The 15,017-nt window shown below is 34.5% G+C and overlaps 1 protein-coding gene across 1 annotated transcript in view; it reads right to left on the bottom strand.

Annotated features, from left to right (window-relative positions):
• Positions 1–15,017, bottom strand: part of LOC141397713 (nose resistant to fluoxetine protein 6-like) — a 74,705-nt gene that overhangs the window by 36,776 nt on the left and 22,912 nt on the right. Inside the window, exon 2 of the mRNA XM_073974348.1 lies at positions 573–832. Coding sequence (XP_073830449.1) covers positions 573–832 — 260 coding nt within the window. The remainder of the gene's footprint in view (positions 1–572; positions 833–15,017) is intronic.

Raw genomic sequence — 15,017 nt, 5'->3', positions numbered from 1 at the left:
TGTACCATTTTTGAGATATATAAGTTTAAGTTGGGAAATTGCAGTCATTGCAGTTTTATAAGGAGACCATACAGTCAGTAAATTGTCAAAATTTGAACTTCTATATAACAAAAATGGTAAAACCTACAAAAACATCATAGAGGACAATCTTGTAGAGAATTTTTACTGCTATAACATTTTCTTTAGTGCCATTTTGATAAGGCTTGCGGTTTCCCAGCAAAATCGTGGCGCTCCGGCGAATTTTTTGTTTTTTTTTTTTTTGATTTTTCTCATCAATGAACATTGTAGTTTCAGAATCCGCAAAAACTTCCCAGGTGTAAACACCTTCTATTTAATGTTGGTTCAAGAGCACCGTGAGTAGTTTCCAAAGATATTTAAATGAATTTTTAATGTGGAATATTAATACATATAACAATATTTTTGTATTAGTCATTGAGTTCATTGACTAGTCTTTGACTTTTTGTGGTAAAAACATATTAATAAGTCAATTAAAACAAAAATGTTTATTTTTTGTTTATTTCAAATAAACTATGAATAAATGCCACCACATTTAAAGTAATGCAAATTCTTACCTCCTCTTCTTCGTGTCGTTGTTTGGATGTATCATCTAAATCCACCGATGATATTCCAGTTGTCATCATCACATCGACTAGACAATATTGAACAGGTATTGCTGCTGCTTCCTGATAATTCCAACCACCAATCGATGATGTTTCTATTGTTGTTGTTGTTGGCTTAGTGGAAGATGATTCAAAGCACTGATCAAAATGTCCCATTTGATAGTAGACTTTACTGCCGGTACCAATGGCATTTCGCACCGAGGCATCATACACTGAAATACGGTAATGCAAAATAAATGAATTAATTACAATTGAAATAATAGTAATTAAATAACAATGCTAATAACAACAACAATATACATTAGAAACGATTCCTATTGTTTTTTTAAGAAGATAAGGTTGATGTGTTATCGTCGACAAGAAAGTTGTAACAAAACCAATCGATTAATTTACAAATCGCTGGCATATGATGTGTTGTGGTGTTTGTGGTGTCGTGATGATGCAAACCGATAGGATTCATTGATTACACTGTGCAACAAAGTTCAATTTTTTTATTTTTTCTTTTATTAAATCCATTTCATTTGCAATTCCATTTGAAAAATTTAAAAACTAAATTTTGCCAGCACAACTACTATAAGGAAAAAAAAATTGGTTTCAAATTCGTTCGCGTTCACAAAATCGGCTGATGCGCGCAATAGTTATAGCGGTTTTTATTCTCATATAAATAAAAAATATTTAAAAATGTCTTATTTGTTTTTATGAAAAAAATTATGCATAAATCGCTAACAGCATTCCATATGTAATCGTAGATGTTAAAATATTTACTAAATGTATTTTAATTTTCGCGAAAAATCAACAAAAAATAAAAAAATCTTTAAGTAAATCCAAATTATCCTGCCCCAGAGTCCGTATAAACCTAAAAAAATATATATTTAAAATATCTACAGTAGCTAGACATTGAATAGAAAAAGATGAAACCAAATATATACACAGAAACAAATCCGGCGATAAAAAAAAATTGTCATATCGACGAAATTCGATAAAATTTTTTGATCACAAAGTAAAAATACAACTGATAAAATATTTCACATATTGACTAAAATATTTATCGATTTTTTATACAATTTTTTATCAAGAAAATATTTTTGTTCAAACACAATGTGGAATATTTTGATAAATATTTTTGTCAATATGTGAAATATTTTATCAGTTGTATTTTTACTTTGCGATCAAATAATTTTATCGAATTTCGTCGATATGACAATTTTTTTATCCCCGGAAAATCGATAAATTTTTTATTGAATCTTTGAATTTTTTTTATCAAATTCAAAAAACTCCGAAATTCCGGCTTCAAAATGTCAGCATCAATTTTAGGTGGATGCAGTGGATGTATCGAAAAATCATTCACTAGCATCATGTTGCCCATGGACTATTCTTCGAGTCTTTCTTTGGGCATAGGTCTATAAAAGTAAGGTTAACACTTCATTTTAAAGAATTTCAGTCATACTATATAGAATTTGTTAACAGTTCCCGACTTCTGAAGGGTGAAACTCGGATTCATCGATTGTAGAACATTTTTGGTTTTTACCATATAAACGTTCATGCGGGCAAAATGTGCCTCATCGAAATAATGATTTTAGATCCAAAGTATGTTTGGGTGCCACCGTGATGCAATGGTATGCACACCCGCCTTGCACGCCAAATGTCGTGGGTTCGATTCCCCGGCCAGGCAACATCAAATTTTCAACGGTAGCAAAATACCCCTCAGTAATGTTGGCGACATTTCCTGAGTATTGCAGCCATGTAACACTTCTCTACAAGTAGTGTCTTAGGACACGCCGTTCGGACTCGGCGATAAACTGTAGGTCCGATATCATTGAGCTAATATGAATCGGGATGCACTCATTGATATGAGAGACGTCTCCCTTGTCCCGCCTGGGATGTTTGTGGAATAATTATATTATATGTTTGGACGAAATTAGTTTCGGATAATTTTAAGTGGAATTAGCAACGTCCTTCCATCTGTCTGTCTGGCTGGTGCACACGATAACTCTCGAACGAAGCAACCGATCGGCTCCAAATTTTGGCATTCGTCCAAAACTTAGTTTAAGTTCGAAGATGGGCCATATCGGTCCACTCCTTCGGGTACCTCCCCCACAAAAGTTCGAAAATGTTCGGAAAATTTGTGCGCACGATAACTCTTGAAGGGAGTAAGCGATTTGGTCCATACATTGCACATCGTGAAATTTCTACCAGACTTAGATCAGGTTCCAATATGGACTCAATCGGTAAACTCCTTCGGGTACCTCCCACACAAAATTTCGGAAAAGTTCAGTTTAAGACCTGCTCTCGAATCGCCTTGGGTTTTGTTGTAACAACTTGTATTCACTGTCCGTCATACGAAGGTACAAGTTTCATCAGGGGCAAATCCATACTTCCTGAGAAAATAGCCTGAAAGTTGCAAAAAAAACCCTATGACACCCTGTGTAGTGGACGGAGCGCAAGATAATGCTCGAACGGATATGCCGATTCCATATCGGTCCACTCCTTCAGGTACCTCCGACACAAAAGTTCAAACATGTTCGGAAAAATTGTGCGCATGATAACTCTTGAAGGTAGTGACCAATTTGGTCCATACTTTACACATCCTAATATATCTGGTAGAAATATAGATCAGGCTCGAATATGGACTATATTTGTCCACTCCTTCGGTAACTCACATACAAAATTTTGGATAAGTTCACTTTAAGACCCGTTCTCGGATCATTTTGATTTTTGTTGAAGCAACTTGCATTCGCTGCTTCAAATAAGACGGTAACAGTTTTTTCAGGGACAAGTCCATACTTCTTGAGAAAGCAACCCGAAAGGTATAGAAACCCCATATGTCACCATATGTAGTGGCTGGAGAGCACGAAAACTCTCGAACTGATCAACCGATTTGGTCCAAAATTCGGCCTTCCCTTAAACGGGGCAACCAATTTGGTCCAAACTTTGGATCTCCTGATATTTTGTCCAAATTTAGTTTAACTTCTAAAATGGCCCATAATGGTTCTCTCCTTAGGGTTCCTCCCCCACAAAAGTTCAACATTTGTGTCAAAGTGCAGTTTAGGGTCTGTTCGAAGATCCTTTGAAAACGTATACCGATGCTGTTCGTTGTGTTCCTGTTTACAGCGATATTATGTTATCTGGCCCAATAGTTATACGATGACCCACTGAAATGACCAGTGGGCGTGATATTTATCGAAAAGATATGACTCCCAAAATAAGATCCAGTTCCATAATACTTTTAAGTACCTCCTCCGCAACATTTGCGAACTTTAATCCTAATCCACATTTTTGTCGACATGTTCAAATGTCCAAACAGGGACAACAATTCTGAAAAGACCCTAAATACATTCGATCTGTCCGTAGATGAAAGTTTCACTTCACATATGCTGAGGGCTGTCGGCAAAGCCGACTGATACTTTTTTACTTGTTTGCAAATAAAAGCATATTTTTATTAATATTTTATTTTATAAAAAAAAAACTTAAATAAATAAACAATAAATTATATTTATTACTCATTTAGCACGCCACCTACAACATATTCCGAACACTACCACTACTTTATGTATGATTCAAAGAATTTGCGGGTGAAGTATTAAACAAACATAAGTATAATACTCATATAATACAAAATAAAAATAGGTAAACAACTTTTTAAGTTAAACGGTTTTATGTTAAACATACATTGCAATGTTTAAGATAAATGTACTAAAAACCAAAATATAATAAAATAGATACTAGACTAAAATAAAACCGTGGGGCACGTCAATTGTCTACAATCGTTGATTAAAATGTTTGTTTTGTAATGTTACACTATAATTAGGCAGTTGTTCAACCGACAACGATGGACGTGTGATAAGTAGAGCTAGAATGTGGAAACAAGCTAGCAAGCTCGATTATAAGCGAGTTTTAAGGTTTCATAGTAGTGAGCGAGTAGTACTTTGTGGATTAAAGACAAACTACGAGCAGTGAAACGCTTCCTCGCCAGGCAGCAGTGTGAATGTCCAACGACAAACTAGTTGAAACATCTCTTTTATTTACATGGAGTGTATAACTATTGGAATTTCCATGAGCAAGAAAATAGTAAGTAATTTCCTCAGCGTCTGCGGGCCAACTGCCTAACGACGAATTAAACGATTCTTCTATCGCACACTAAGTCGATAATTTGTAGACAATTGACGTGGCCCACGGTTTTATTTTAGTCTAGTCTATGCATATGTTTATAATTCCCACGACTGTATCTATTTTATTATTTTTTGGTTTTTAGTACATTTATCTTAAACATTGCAATGTATGTTTAACATAAAACCGTTTAACTTAAAAAGTTTTTTTACCTATTTTTATTTTCTAGTTTTTAGTTTTTATTTCGCATTCTGTTTAATTCATTTAGTGCTTCATTATTGCAAGGTTTCTTGCCCGTTAGTTTATTGCAGTCCAACTCCTCTATACGTAGTCCCTGCAAAGATCTTACTCTACTAAGAGCCACGTAGGCTTGACCTTCTTCAAACAGTTTCGCACCTAAGTATACGACTGCGTGATCCACAGTGCTGCCCTGCATTTTATGTATTGTAGGAGCCCATGATAGTATTAAAGGCAACATTCTTCTTTCAGCCGTCCCGTAATTGTACTTAGCTAGAAACTGTATGGCTTTCGGGTTTATAAGATGCACTGTATTCTTCTTGTCAAGCCCTTTTATTTGATACCCATATTGGTGGGATTGATAAAAAATTGTTATCAGCCATTTGGTAGCGGCGGCCATCTTAGATTTCAATTTTGCATAGTAAATTGTATTCTACTTGTTGAGACCTTTCATTTGATACCCATGTTGATGGGATTGATAAAACCTAAGTTATCCGCCATTTTGTAGAGGCCGCCATCTTGGATTTTAATTTTATATAGTACATTGTATTCTACTGGTTGAGCACTTTCATTTGATACCCATATTGATGGGATTGATAAAACCTACGTTATCCGCCATTTTGTAGCGGCCGCCATCTTGAATTTATAATGATAATGAATAAACATAATTGTATTGTCACCAAAATCCAAAGTGTATACAAAATTTCAGATTAATCGGTTGACAGGAAGAGGGTGAAATTTGAATTACTAAATTTGACCCAAGAATAAATAATAAAACAAACTGGGTGAGCTAAATAAAACCTTTTAAAAATATATATAAAATGTATATTTTAGAGTGAAAACTGTTTTTTAATAAAAAAGGATTTCAAAAGAAATAATAAAATGAGTTTTATTATTATGAAAAACATAGATTTTTAGATTATAAAATTAGATTGTTTATTCTGTCAAAAACCTTGTTTTTTGGCTAGGTTTACGACGTTTCTGACGTATGTAATGTATGTAATATACGCAGTCAGAAATGTATGTCAGATACGTCATAATTTCCGGGACTTATAAAAGGGCAAAAATTGACTTCAGTTTTGTATGTTAAATTTTTTACAACATTGCCCATATATTGATATGTTTTATTTTGTGCCACTGTCTTACTTTTTCAAAATTATTTATATTTTTCGTTCGTTTGTTAGTTCGACTATTCTTACAATTATTTTTTTCTGTTGCACAGTGTAATAAATGCAGGTTTTGCAATGCAGGGTTGTGTTACAGTAATTACATTTGATTGATTTAGTTTAAAACTAGTTTTATTTCATTTTAAATATTTTTTTCTCTTCCTACATCTTTTCAAATCGAAATAACCCACAGCACAATGTAAGTACATTTTTTGTTTAGAATATCGCAAATATTTGTTTGTATTGCAATTTTCGTATATTGGGTTTAACTATTTAAAAAACCCGGTTTACCAAAATAAATTAAAAAAAAACTATTTGTTGTTGTTTTCAATGGTAATACCGGAAAATTGAAAATCACACAACTTGTTTTACGTAGTGTTTTTGTTGTATTTAGAACTGTCTTTTTTGCCAACAACTCTCTCGTGTTAAATGAGCGTCTGATATCAATCGCAATGTAGACAATTTGTTGTTTTGGCAAGCACTCGAGGAGTAATTGTCACCAATCATTTGGTTGTCAGGAAACTGTCACGCTGAAGACGTCATTGTCCGAATGTTGTGGAAAGTAAACAACATAATATCTTAATGTAATGCAGTAAAAAAATATTTAAAAATGTATTTATGGATGATTCACTATTTGTCTTCGCTGCTCGTCTTCAACAACCTGCAAAAATAATAATTTTCTACTTTTTCGTAATATCTGCGACAAAATTACAAATTCGATTTTAAGAAAAAAGGAGATGTTTCACGTTATTGTAGATTTATAGTTCTACACAATATTCACGTAATAAATGCTGATATACACGATTGAGTAACTTTTATTCGCATAAAATTTCAATGGAAATCGTTGCAACGCTCTATGTCAACAACTATTCACTTTGCAAAATATTAATTTCACTTACAACTAGTTAGCAACTACGATCTGAGTTTAATACAAATGAACGTATTAACTTTTTTAATTTACATAAATAATGCATATAAATAATAGAAGTAAATATGTAAATAAATAAAAGTAATTACCAGACACACAAACATTTTTCAAACTGAAACAATGAACGATGCAAGTTGATTGAATAAGGGGACGAAGATGATTTTTTTACAAAATTAGTAATTCAGTAAATAAAATTATTTGTTTACAAATATTTATCTATTTTTGATATCTTAGATGATGTATTTATAATTTCATTATTTAACTAGCAGAACCCGGTCCACTTTGCTGACCCGTCGTAATGAGTTTTAATTACAACTTTTTATGGACTTTATGCTTGAAAATTCAAAAATAGATATTTTCTAATTTACTTCTTCGGTCCATTGTCAAACTGAGGAGGATTTAAAATTTATCGACAGATTTTGTCTCCAACCTTTCATCTCTCTTATGGACTTTGTCGAATTTTGTGCCCATTGATGCTGCTTAAGATTTATTATCGTCCAGGTCCCATGTCTTTACAATAAAGCATTCTAATTATAAAAGTTTAAACAAATTTAAGTTTTTCATGCCTGATGGACCGCTGAACCTCACCATGTAAGGAAAGTTGTAAATATATCGTTATTCCCTATCGGGGGCGCAACCATCGCAATTTGCAATAGTTTAGCAAATATAGCGATTAGAAAACAATAGGCCCCCGAAATTCGTCTACAAATATATAGCATTTTGGACCACGGGACATTCCTGATTTTTTTTTTAATTTCATGAAATTGTTTTCAGTAGTTTTGGAAAAATATGTATTGCAAAGAGTGAGAGTGGTAATCAGTTTTCTAGATATAACATATTTATTTTGGCTCCAAATCATAAATTTGGCTTATACATACATATATCGTTTTAAAGAAAGGCGTGGGAAAGGTACCCAACTTCAACATTCATAATTTTTGCACGTATGCAATTTTGCAAATGTTGTGATTTTTATTTGTATATATATATAGGATTTTTAACGAAATAGGGTATAGTATATAGGGAAATACCCCGCCCTCTCCGAAATTCAACTAATCTTGTAGTCTATTTTAACCGGAGGCCATCCCTGCACATTCCCTGGCAATTTCATTGTAGAAATGATACAAATTAAAAATTGAAAAAGTGGGCGTGTTTAAACTTTCTTTACATAAAAACCTAAGTCGGATTATGGCGAACATTTAACAAAAAAAATTATCCAAATCGATCCAGCCGTTCTATTCTGATGCCATTACCAACGATCGACATTTGATTTTTATTTATATAGATTTTACCATAAATGTCACATTTTGTATTAATTTAAAGCTCAGATGGTTCAGTTTCATTATCAAGCTCTCTCTCTCTATCTCCTTAGAATATGTCCAAAGGAAGCAGAAATATCTGACATGGAAATAAACATGCATAAATTGGAAATTGGGATATCCATAAGCATTTTACCATCAACATCATAAGCATTTTACCAATTTTGGTAAAGCAATTGGGAACATATCTTCATTGTTGAAACGCATCCAACCAAAGCTGAGATACTCGTCAGTGCAATTCAAATAAAAAACGGGAAAGTGGAATGTGCGCCAACCTATGTTGCATCATAATAAAGGTGATATTTTCCTCATCCATTGACGGACTTTCCTTTTGGAATGGTTAGGTTAGGTTAGGCTGAAAAAAGGGGTGATACTAGATCACCACATGCTCAAGTGGACATACACTTAAGCTATAGGTAGGTCTGTTGTGCGCTCTAATTTTGGTTATGGAAGAGTTCCTTTAATTTTTTTGACTTAGTGTAGGATCTCTGTCCTATATACATAGTCTCTGATCTTTTTGAACTCGATTGTCCTAATTTGGTCGAGTCCTGGTATAATGTCATTCCCTAGTAACTGGGTTCTCAGATTTGTGAAGGCTTGACAATGACAGAGGTAATGTTAAAACGTTTCGTCGTCCTCTCCGCATGCTCTGCATTCACTGTTTTCTGCACAAACTATTTTGTGCAGGTGCGCTTTTAGACCTATGTGACCTGTAAGGATTCCTGTCAGTCTACTAATATCTTTTTTACTTAGTAAAAGTAATTCTTTTGTTTTGTCCTCGTCTGGATTTCCCCATAGGATTTTTGTGTTTTTCCCTTCTCTTCACAACTCTAGAGGGATATATGTGCATTTTTGCCCATGTCTTTAGTTCTAGTCGCGTAGCTTTAAACGGCTTAGCGTTTTCTAGACTTACCGTGGGTTGCTCCTTGGCTTGTTTTGCCAAGGAGTTTGCTAATTCACTACCCTTAATCCCGGTATGCCCTGGTACCCATATAATGTTTACCTTACCGTGTTGAGAGTAATTATTTGTAGATTTAATACATTCCAAGACAGTTCTAGATTTCACTGTCTTGGTTGATATAGCTCCAAAGGCTGCTTTGCTGTCCGTAAGGATATTTACAGTGGTAGGCCTTGTGTGAGTATCAAACCAAAGCAGACACTCTGTTATCGCCCGGAGTTCCGACTGCAGGATCGTGTTATGATCCTGCAGACGGAGGGAGATTTCCGTTTCCGGTTCCAGTATGTAAAGACCCAGTCCGGTTCTCAATCCTAGCACAGCCCCGTCCGTAAAACCACAGCTTCCAGCAGGAATCTGTGATAGAGCTCCCCCGATCCACATGTCTCTGTCAGGTATTGACACTTCACACATGGCTACTTCATTAGTTTCAGGTATACGGTCCGATACTACCTGATTTATAGATTCACCCATTGTGACCTTTAATATGTTTTGGTGGTATGTTTGGTGGCTCTTTTCGATCCACTCGCTCATCGACTTTAGCCTTGTAGCTGCGATGGCTGCCTCATATCTTACTTGAATATCTATTGGGTGTACAAACAAAATTGTTTCCAAAGCCCTAGTTGGTGTTGTCCTCATTGCTCCTTTTGGAATAGGACTATAAGAATAAAACTTTGAATTTTTGTCCACATAAGTTTTTTGCCCATTTCGACTTTTGAATATTATCCGACCATTACCAAACTCAATATGCTTCTTCCTTTCTGGGAGCCCTATTAACCACCAAAATATCGTGACGATCGTGATCGATCGATATCTCCGTTGTATGACGACCTATGCTAACCTATTTTGCAACAATGTAAAGGAAATCTTTCCTTTTGGAATACGCCTACTGAAGCAGAGATATTCGCATCTGAATAAAACGTTGAATGTTCTCCACATAAGTTTTTTGCCCATTCCGGGCCCATTCTCTGAATATTATCCGACCATCATTAACATCAATAGGCTTCTTTCTCGGCGAGACACCCTATCAACCCCCAACATTTCGTGATGATGCGATCAAAATTCAGACCTGTAGCGTGATTTCAAACAACAAATGGAAAAATGGAATAATGGGACGTATTACCGATTATTGCGATATTTCCGTTATTTGGCCACCTACGCCAACCTACTTTGCATAAAATTTGTAGCAAATGCTCAAGGTCTGTCGTGGCAATGTGTACTTTATGCATTTCAGAGGAGGTGGGGTAACTTCCCACGCATTTCTTTCAAACGCTATATGTATATGCCAAAACTTATGATTATATCGGTTTCACCATTAATTTTGGGAGACAATGGGGTTGTGTCTCCGAGGTAAAGGGTGTTTTTTTAAGCCCGATAGAACTTGAAATTGTAAAAAATATCACAAAAAATTAAATTGTAATCGAAAGATCAATACGTGACATTAACATTTGAAAATGATTTCGGGCATATGGGCACCGCGGCTGTTCTTGACGAAGTGCATTCTGGACGTCCAATTTTTGGCCATTTTTTCGAGCACTGCTGGCCGTATGTCACGAATAACACGAACAATGCTGGCCTCCAAGGCATCAATTGTTGCTGGTTTATCAGCATAAACCAGTGACTTCACGTAGCCCCACAGGAAATAATCGAGAGGTGTCAAATCGCACGACCTTGGAGGCCAATTGACAGGTCCACTTCTCGAAATCAACTTATCGCCAAATTTTGATTTCAATAAGTCGATGGTTGCGTTCGCCGTATGGCACGTAGCGCCATCCTGTTGAAACCACATCTCCTCCGGATCAATGTCTTCCATATTTTCAAACAAATAAATCATTGATCATGGTGCGGTAACGATCTCCATTAACCGTAACGCGAGCTCTGGCCTCATTTTTGAAGAAATAAGGTCCGATGATGCCACCAGCGTGAAAACCGCACCATACGGTGCATTTTTCTGGATGTAATGGGGTCTGTAGGGTCTCTTGTGGATTGGTCTCACTCCATATGCGGCAATTTTGCTTATTAACAAACCAGCCAAGCCAAAAATGCGCCTCATCGCTGAACACAATTTTGCGATAAAACAACGGGTCATTTGCCAACTGATTTTCAAAGTAAATTTGGATAATTTCGTAGCGTTGTTCAAGCGTGAGTCTATTCATGATGATTTGTCAGAGTATACTGAAACAAATAAAAAAAAGTTTCATCAAAATTTAATTTTTTGTGTTACTTTTTACAATTTAAAGTTCTATCTAGCTTAAAAAAACACCCTTTACATATTTGGAGCCAAAATACGGGACCACGCTCGCTTTTTAAAGTATGTTATGTCTTTAAAACTGATGACCACGCCCACTCTTTTCAATACATTTTTTTCAAAACTATTGAACATAATTTCATGAAATTTTCGGGAATCACCCGTGGTACAAAATGCTATGTTGGTGAAATTCGGGGGCCTGTTGTTTTATAATAGCTATATTTGCTAAACTTATGAATGCATCGGCTTGCAAATATTCTTTTTTTGGTGTCCGAAGTCCCGACCACGGCCGGTATTTACGTATGTTATATCTCGAAAACTAGTGAAACGATTGTCACGAAAGTTTGTAGAATGTTCCGTGGTTAATGTAAGCATGAATTTCGGAGGTGGCATGGTATCTCCCCTATTAAGAAAAACGACATATGTATTTACAAATTTCCTCAACGGTCCATGAGCCATGAAAAACTAAAAACATATAGTTGATTTAGCTATGTCCGTCCGTCTGTCTGTCTGGCTGGAGCGCACGATAACTCTCAAACGAATCAACCGATTCGGTCCACAATTTGGCTTTCGTAATATTTTATACAAACTTAGTTTAAGTTCAAAGAAGGGTTATATCGGTCCACTCCTTCCGGTACCTCCCCTACAAAAATTCGAAAATGTTTGGAAAAGTTGTGCGTACGATAACTCTTGAAGGGAGTAACCGATGTGGTCCATACTTTGCACATCGTGAAATTTGTACCAGAATTAGATGAGGTTCCAATAAGAACTCAATCGGTCCACACCTTCGAATACCTCCCACACAAAATTTCGGAAAAGTTCCGTATAGGACCAGCTCTCGAATCACTTCGATTTTGTAACAGCTTGTATTCACCTCCTCCCATACGACGGTACAAGTTTTATCTTGGGCAAATTCGTACTTCCTGAGAAAATAGCCTGAAAATACAAAAAACCCTATCACACCGTGTGTAGTGGTTGGAGCGCAAGATAACTCTCGAACGGATCTGCGAGTAAAATTTTGGACATGAAATATTTTAGTAATTTTAAAAAATTACCTTAAATGTCAAATGAATTGACAAGTAGCAACAAAAAATTTTTGAAAAATCTTACTGAGATGTTGAACTAATAAAAAAAAAAACAGCATACAATTTACAGTTCCAATCAGTAATTATAATTTTTTGAAATTTGAAAGTTGCCTGTGGGCAACATTGGGCCATTGTGGCAATAAAGTGGTTACATTAGTGGAATATTAAAATGCTGGATAGTGATATTCAATCAAGCCAAAGGGACATTCGGACTTGTGAAAAAGTTGTATTTACATCATTATTCGAAGTTTGGACTTGAATTAAGAGGATATTGACACATTTTTTGGTAGAATATACAATTTACATATTAATGATTGGTAAGATATCAAGCCGATATCGGCTTTGCAATTATTTATAGCTCATTGCGTCAAATATAAGAAAATAAAGAGTTTTGACACATTATAGAAAAAAATTATGAAAAAAATATGAAAATACATAACACGCCATAAAATTTAACGGTCAAAACATACGAAACTGAACCAAATCCGATACAAAAATCTACAAAATTTTTGTTAAAATATAATTTTTTTTGGTATGATTCAAATCATTTGTATTTGTTTTGGTAAGATTAAAAGTTAATAAAATTTTGAAACTGATATCAGTCATACTTAATTCTTCGTGGGAGTGGCGGGTCGTACGGGAGAAGCATGGACATGGGTCGAAGGATCAAAAACTTCAAAAGTAATGGACATTTCTTCACATTTCAGTTGTAAAAAACTAAAATGAAATGGAGTATTAAGTATTCTTATGACAATTGCAAATATTAGACCCAAAAAATATGATTTTTAGAAAAATATTCGCACAAAATTTTCGCATTTGGATGCAGATTTCTATGAGCTGTGCAGACTACATCCACAATATTCGTATCAAATAACTTAGAATCACAAGTATAACAATCCTATATATGGCCTGTTAGCGAAACCCAAAATGGCAAAAAACACTGTAAATCTGTCTTCAAAATGTTAGCAGATTAAATATTGAAAAGTAATACATTAATGTGATTTTCCTTATTTAGATTTTGGACATTTCAGAAACAGAATCCGTAAGATAAGCGTGTGGCATTGATTAAAAACCAAACCTATACTTAATAGGTATTTATAACCGATGAGTTCTTAGCTGAAACAGCGCTGAGGTGTAGTCCTTCAAAAGGATACAATCATGATGGCAATTGAATAATGTAGAAATGGAAACAAATGCACGTATCCAATTGAATTTCGACACATATCAAAGTGAGGACTTATCAATCTTTCCTCAAAAAGAAAAAAAAAAAACAAAAAAAACACATAAGCCCATTAAAATTAAGCGTTAAGTGGGATGTCATATTCACATATTTGCCAAAATGTAATAGCTAGCCATGTTATGTAAATTTGACGTGCTCTAATTCAGGCGCCAAAGGAAAACAAACATTTTACATAATTATTCAAATATGTATATGCATTTATTACACCCCACCCATTATTAAGTAGTTCTTCATTAACAAATGTGACTACCTTCATAAAAAAACTGGTTTCATTCATTACATTGGCGCTTAACTAAGCGTGTAGTACTTAGCATGAAGCGAGCTGATGTGATCTTAACATGATTTATACCTACCTCTTTTAAGTCAAGAAAGAATAAGTTTTTGTTTTTTCTTTTAATTACATGTCTATTAAAATAAAAAGAAAATAAATAGTTAAACGGTGTCAAGTTTCGTGTCTGGACCGTGATATGTAAGCTCTTCTTCTTTTTCGGTTTGTTGACATTTCACAGTCATGGCTGATGAAGTAGCTATGTGCTAACACTTACTTAGCTATTTGTTTTTGTTGTTAATACAATTTGAAATGTTAAATTGCATACAATATTGAAATGTAATTACTCAATATTTGTTCATACATGTCATTTTTATCGCTTCCCAAAATTGCAGGTTTTCCATTTAACTTCAAATTCACAGACATTCATACAAAATGCTCTGTTATCATGATCCAGTTTTTTTTTCTGTATTTAAGTATTTAATTAGATGTTTATGTGGTTTTATGTTGTTTTTATATTTTTAATGTGTGTCACCACGTTTTCATTTGTTTATTTACATGTTAAATTTACTGTTATGACTCTGTGAAGGTCAAGGTTAAAGAAATGCCTAATAGTTTGTTATCTAATTTACATAATGTATGTATAATTCTCTGTTTTCAGCTTTTTTATGTGTAAGTATTTATAGAATTGGATGTTTATATGGTCTAAAAATTTTATGTTTTTTTTGTGTGTGTCACAACGTTGTCATTTGTTTGTTTACATCTCCGAAAATGCTTTCAAATCTTCTATAAGATGACACAATGGTCTTCTAGTTATGGCTATATCACACCATATGCTTGTTCACAT

This window comes from Musca autumnalis, unplaced genomic scaffold, assembly GCF_047663935.1.
Source record: "Musca autumnalis isolate F117 unplaced genomic scaffold, ASM4766393v1 scaffold_3, whole genome shotgun sequence".
NCBI lineage: Eukaryota > Metazoa > Arthropoda > Insecta > Diptera > Muscidae > Musca > Musca autumnalis.
The sequence above is the reverse complement of the archived record's forward strand: the minus strand, read 5'-3'. Positions and strand labels throughout refer to the sequence as shown.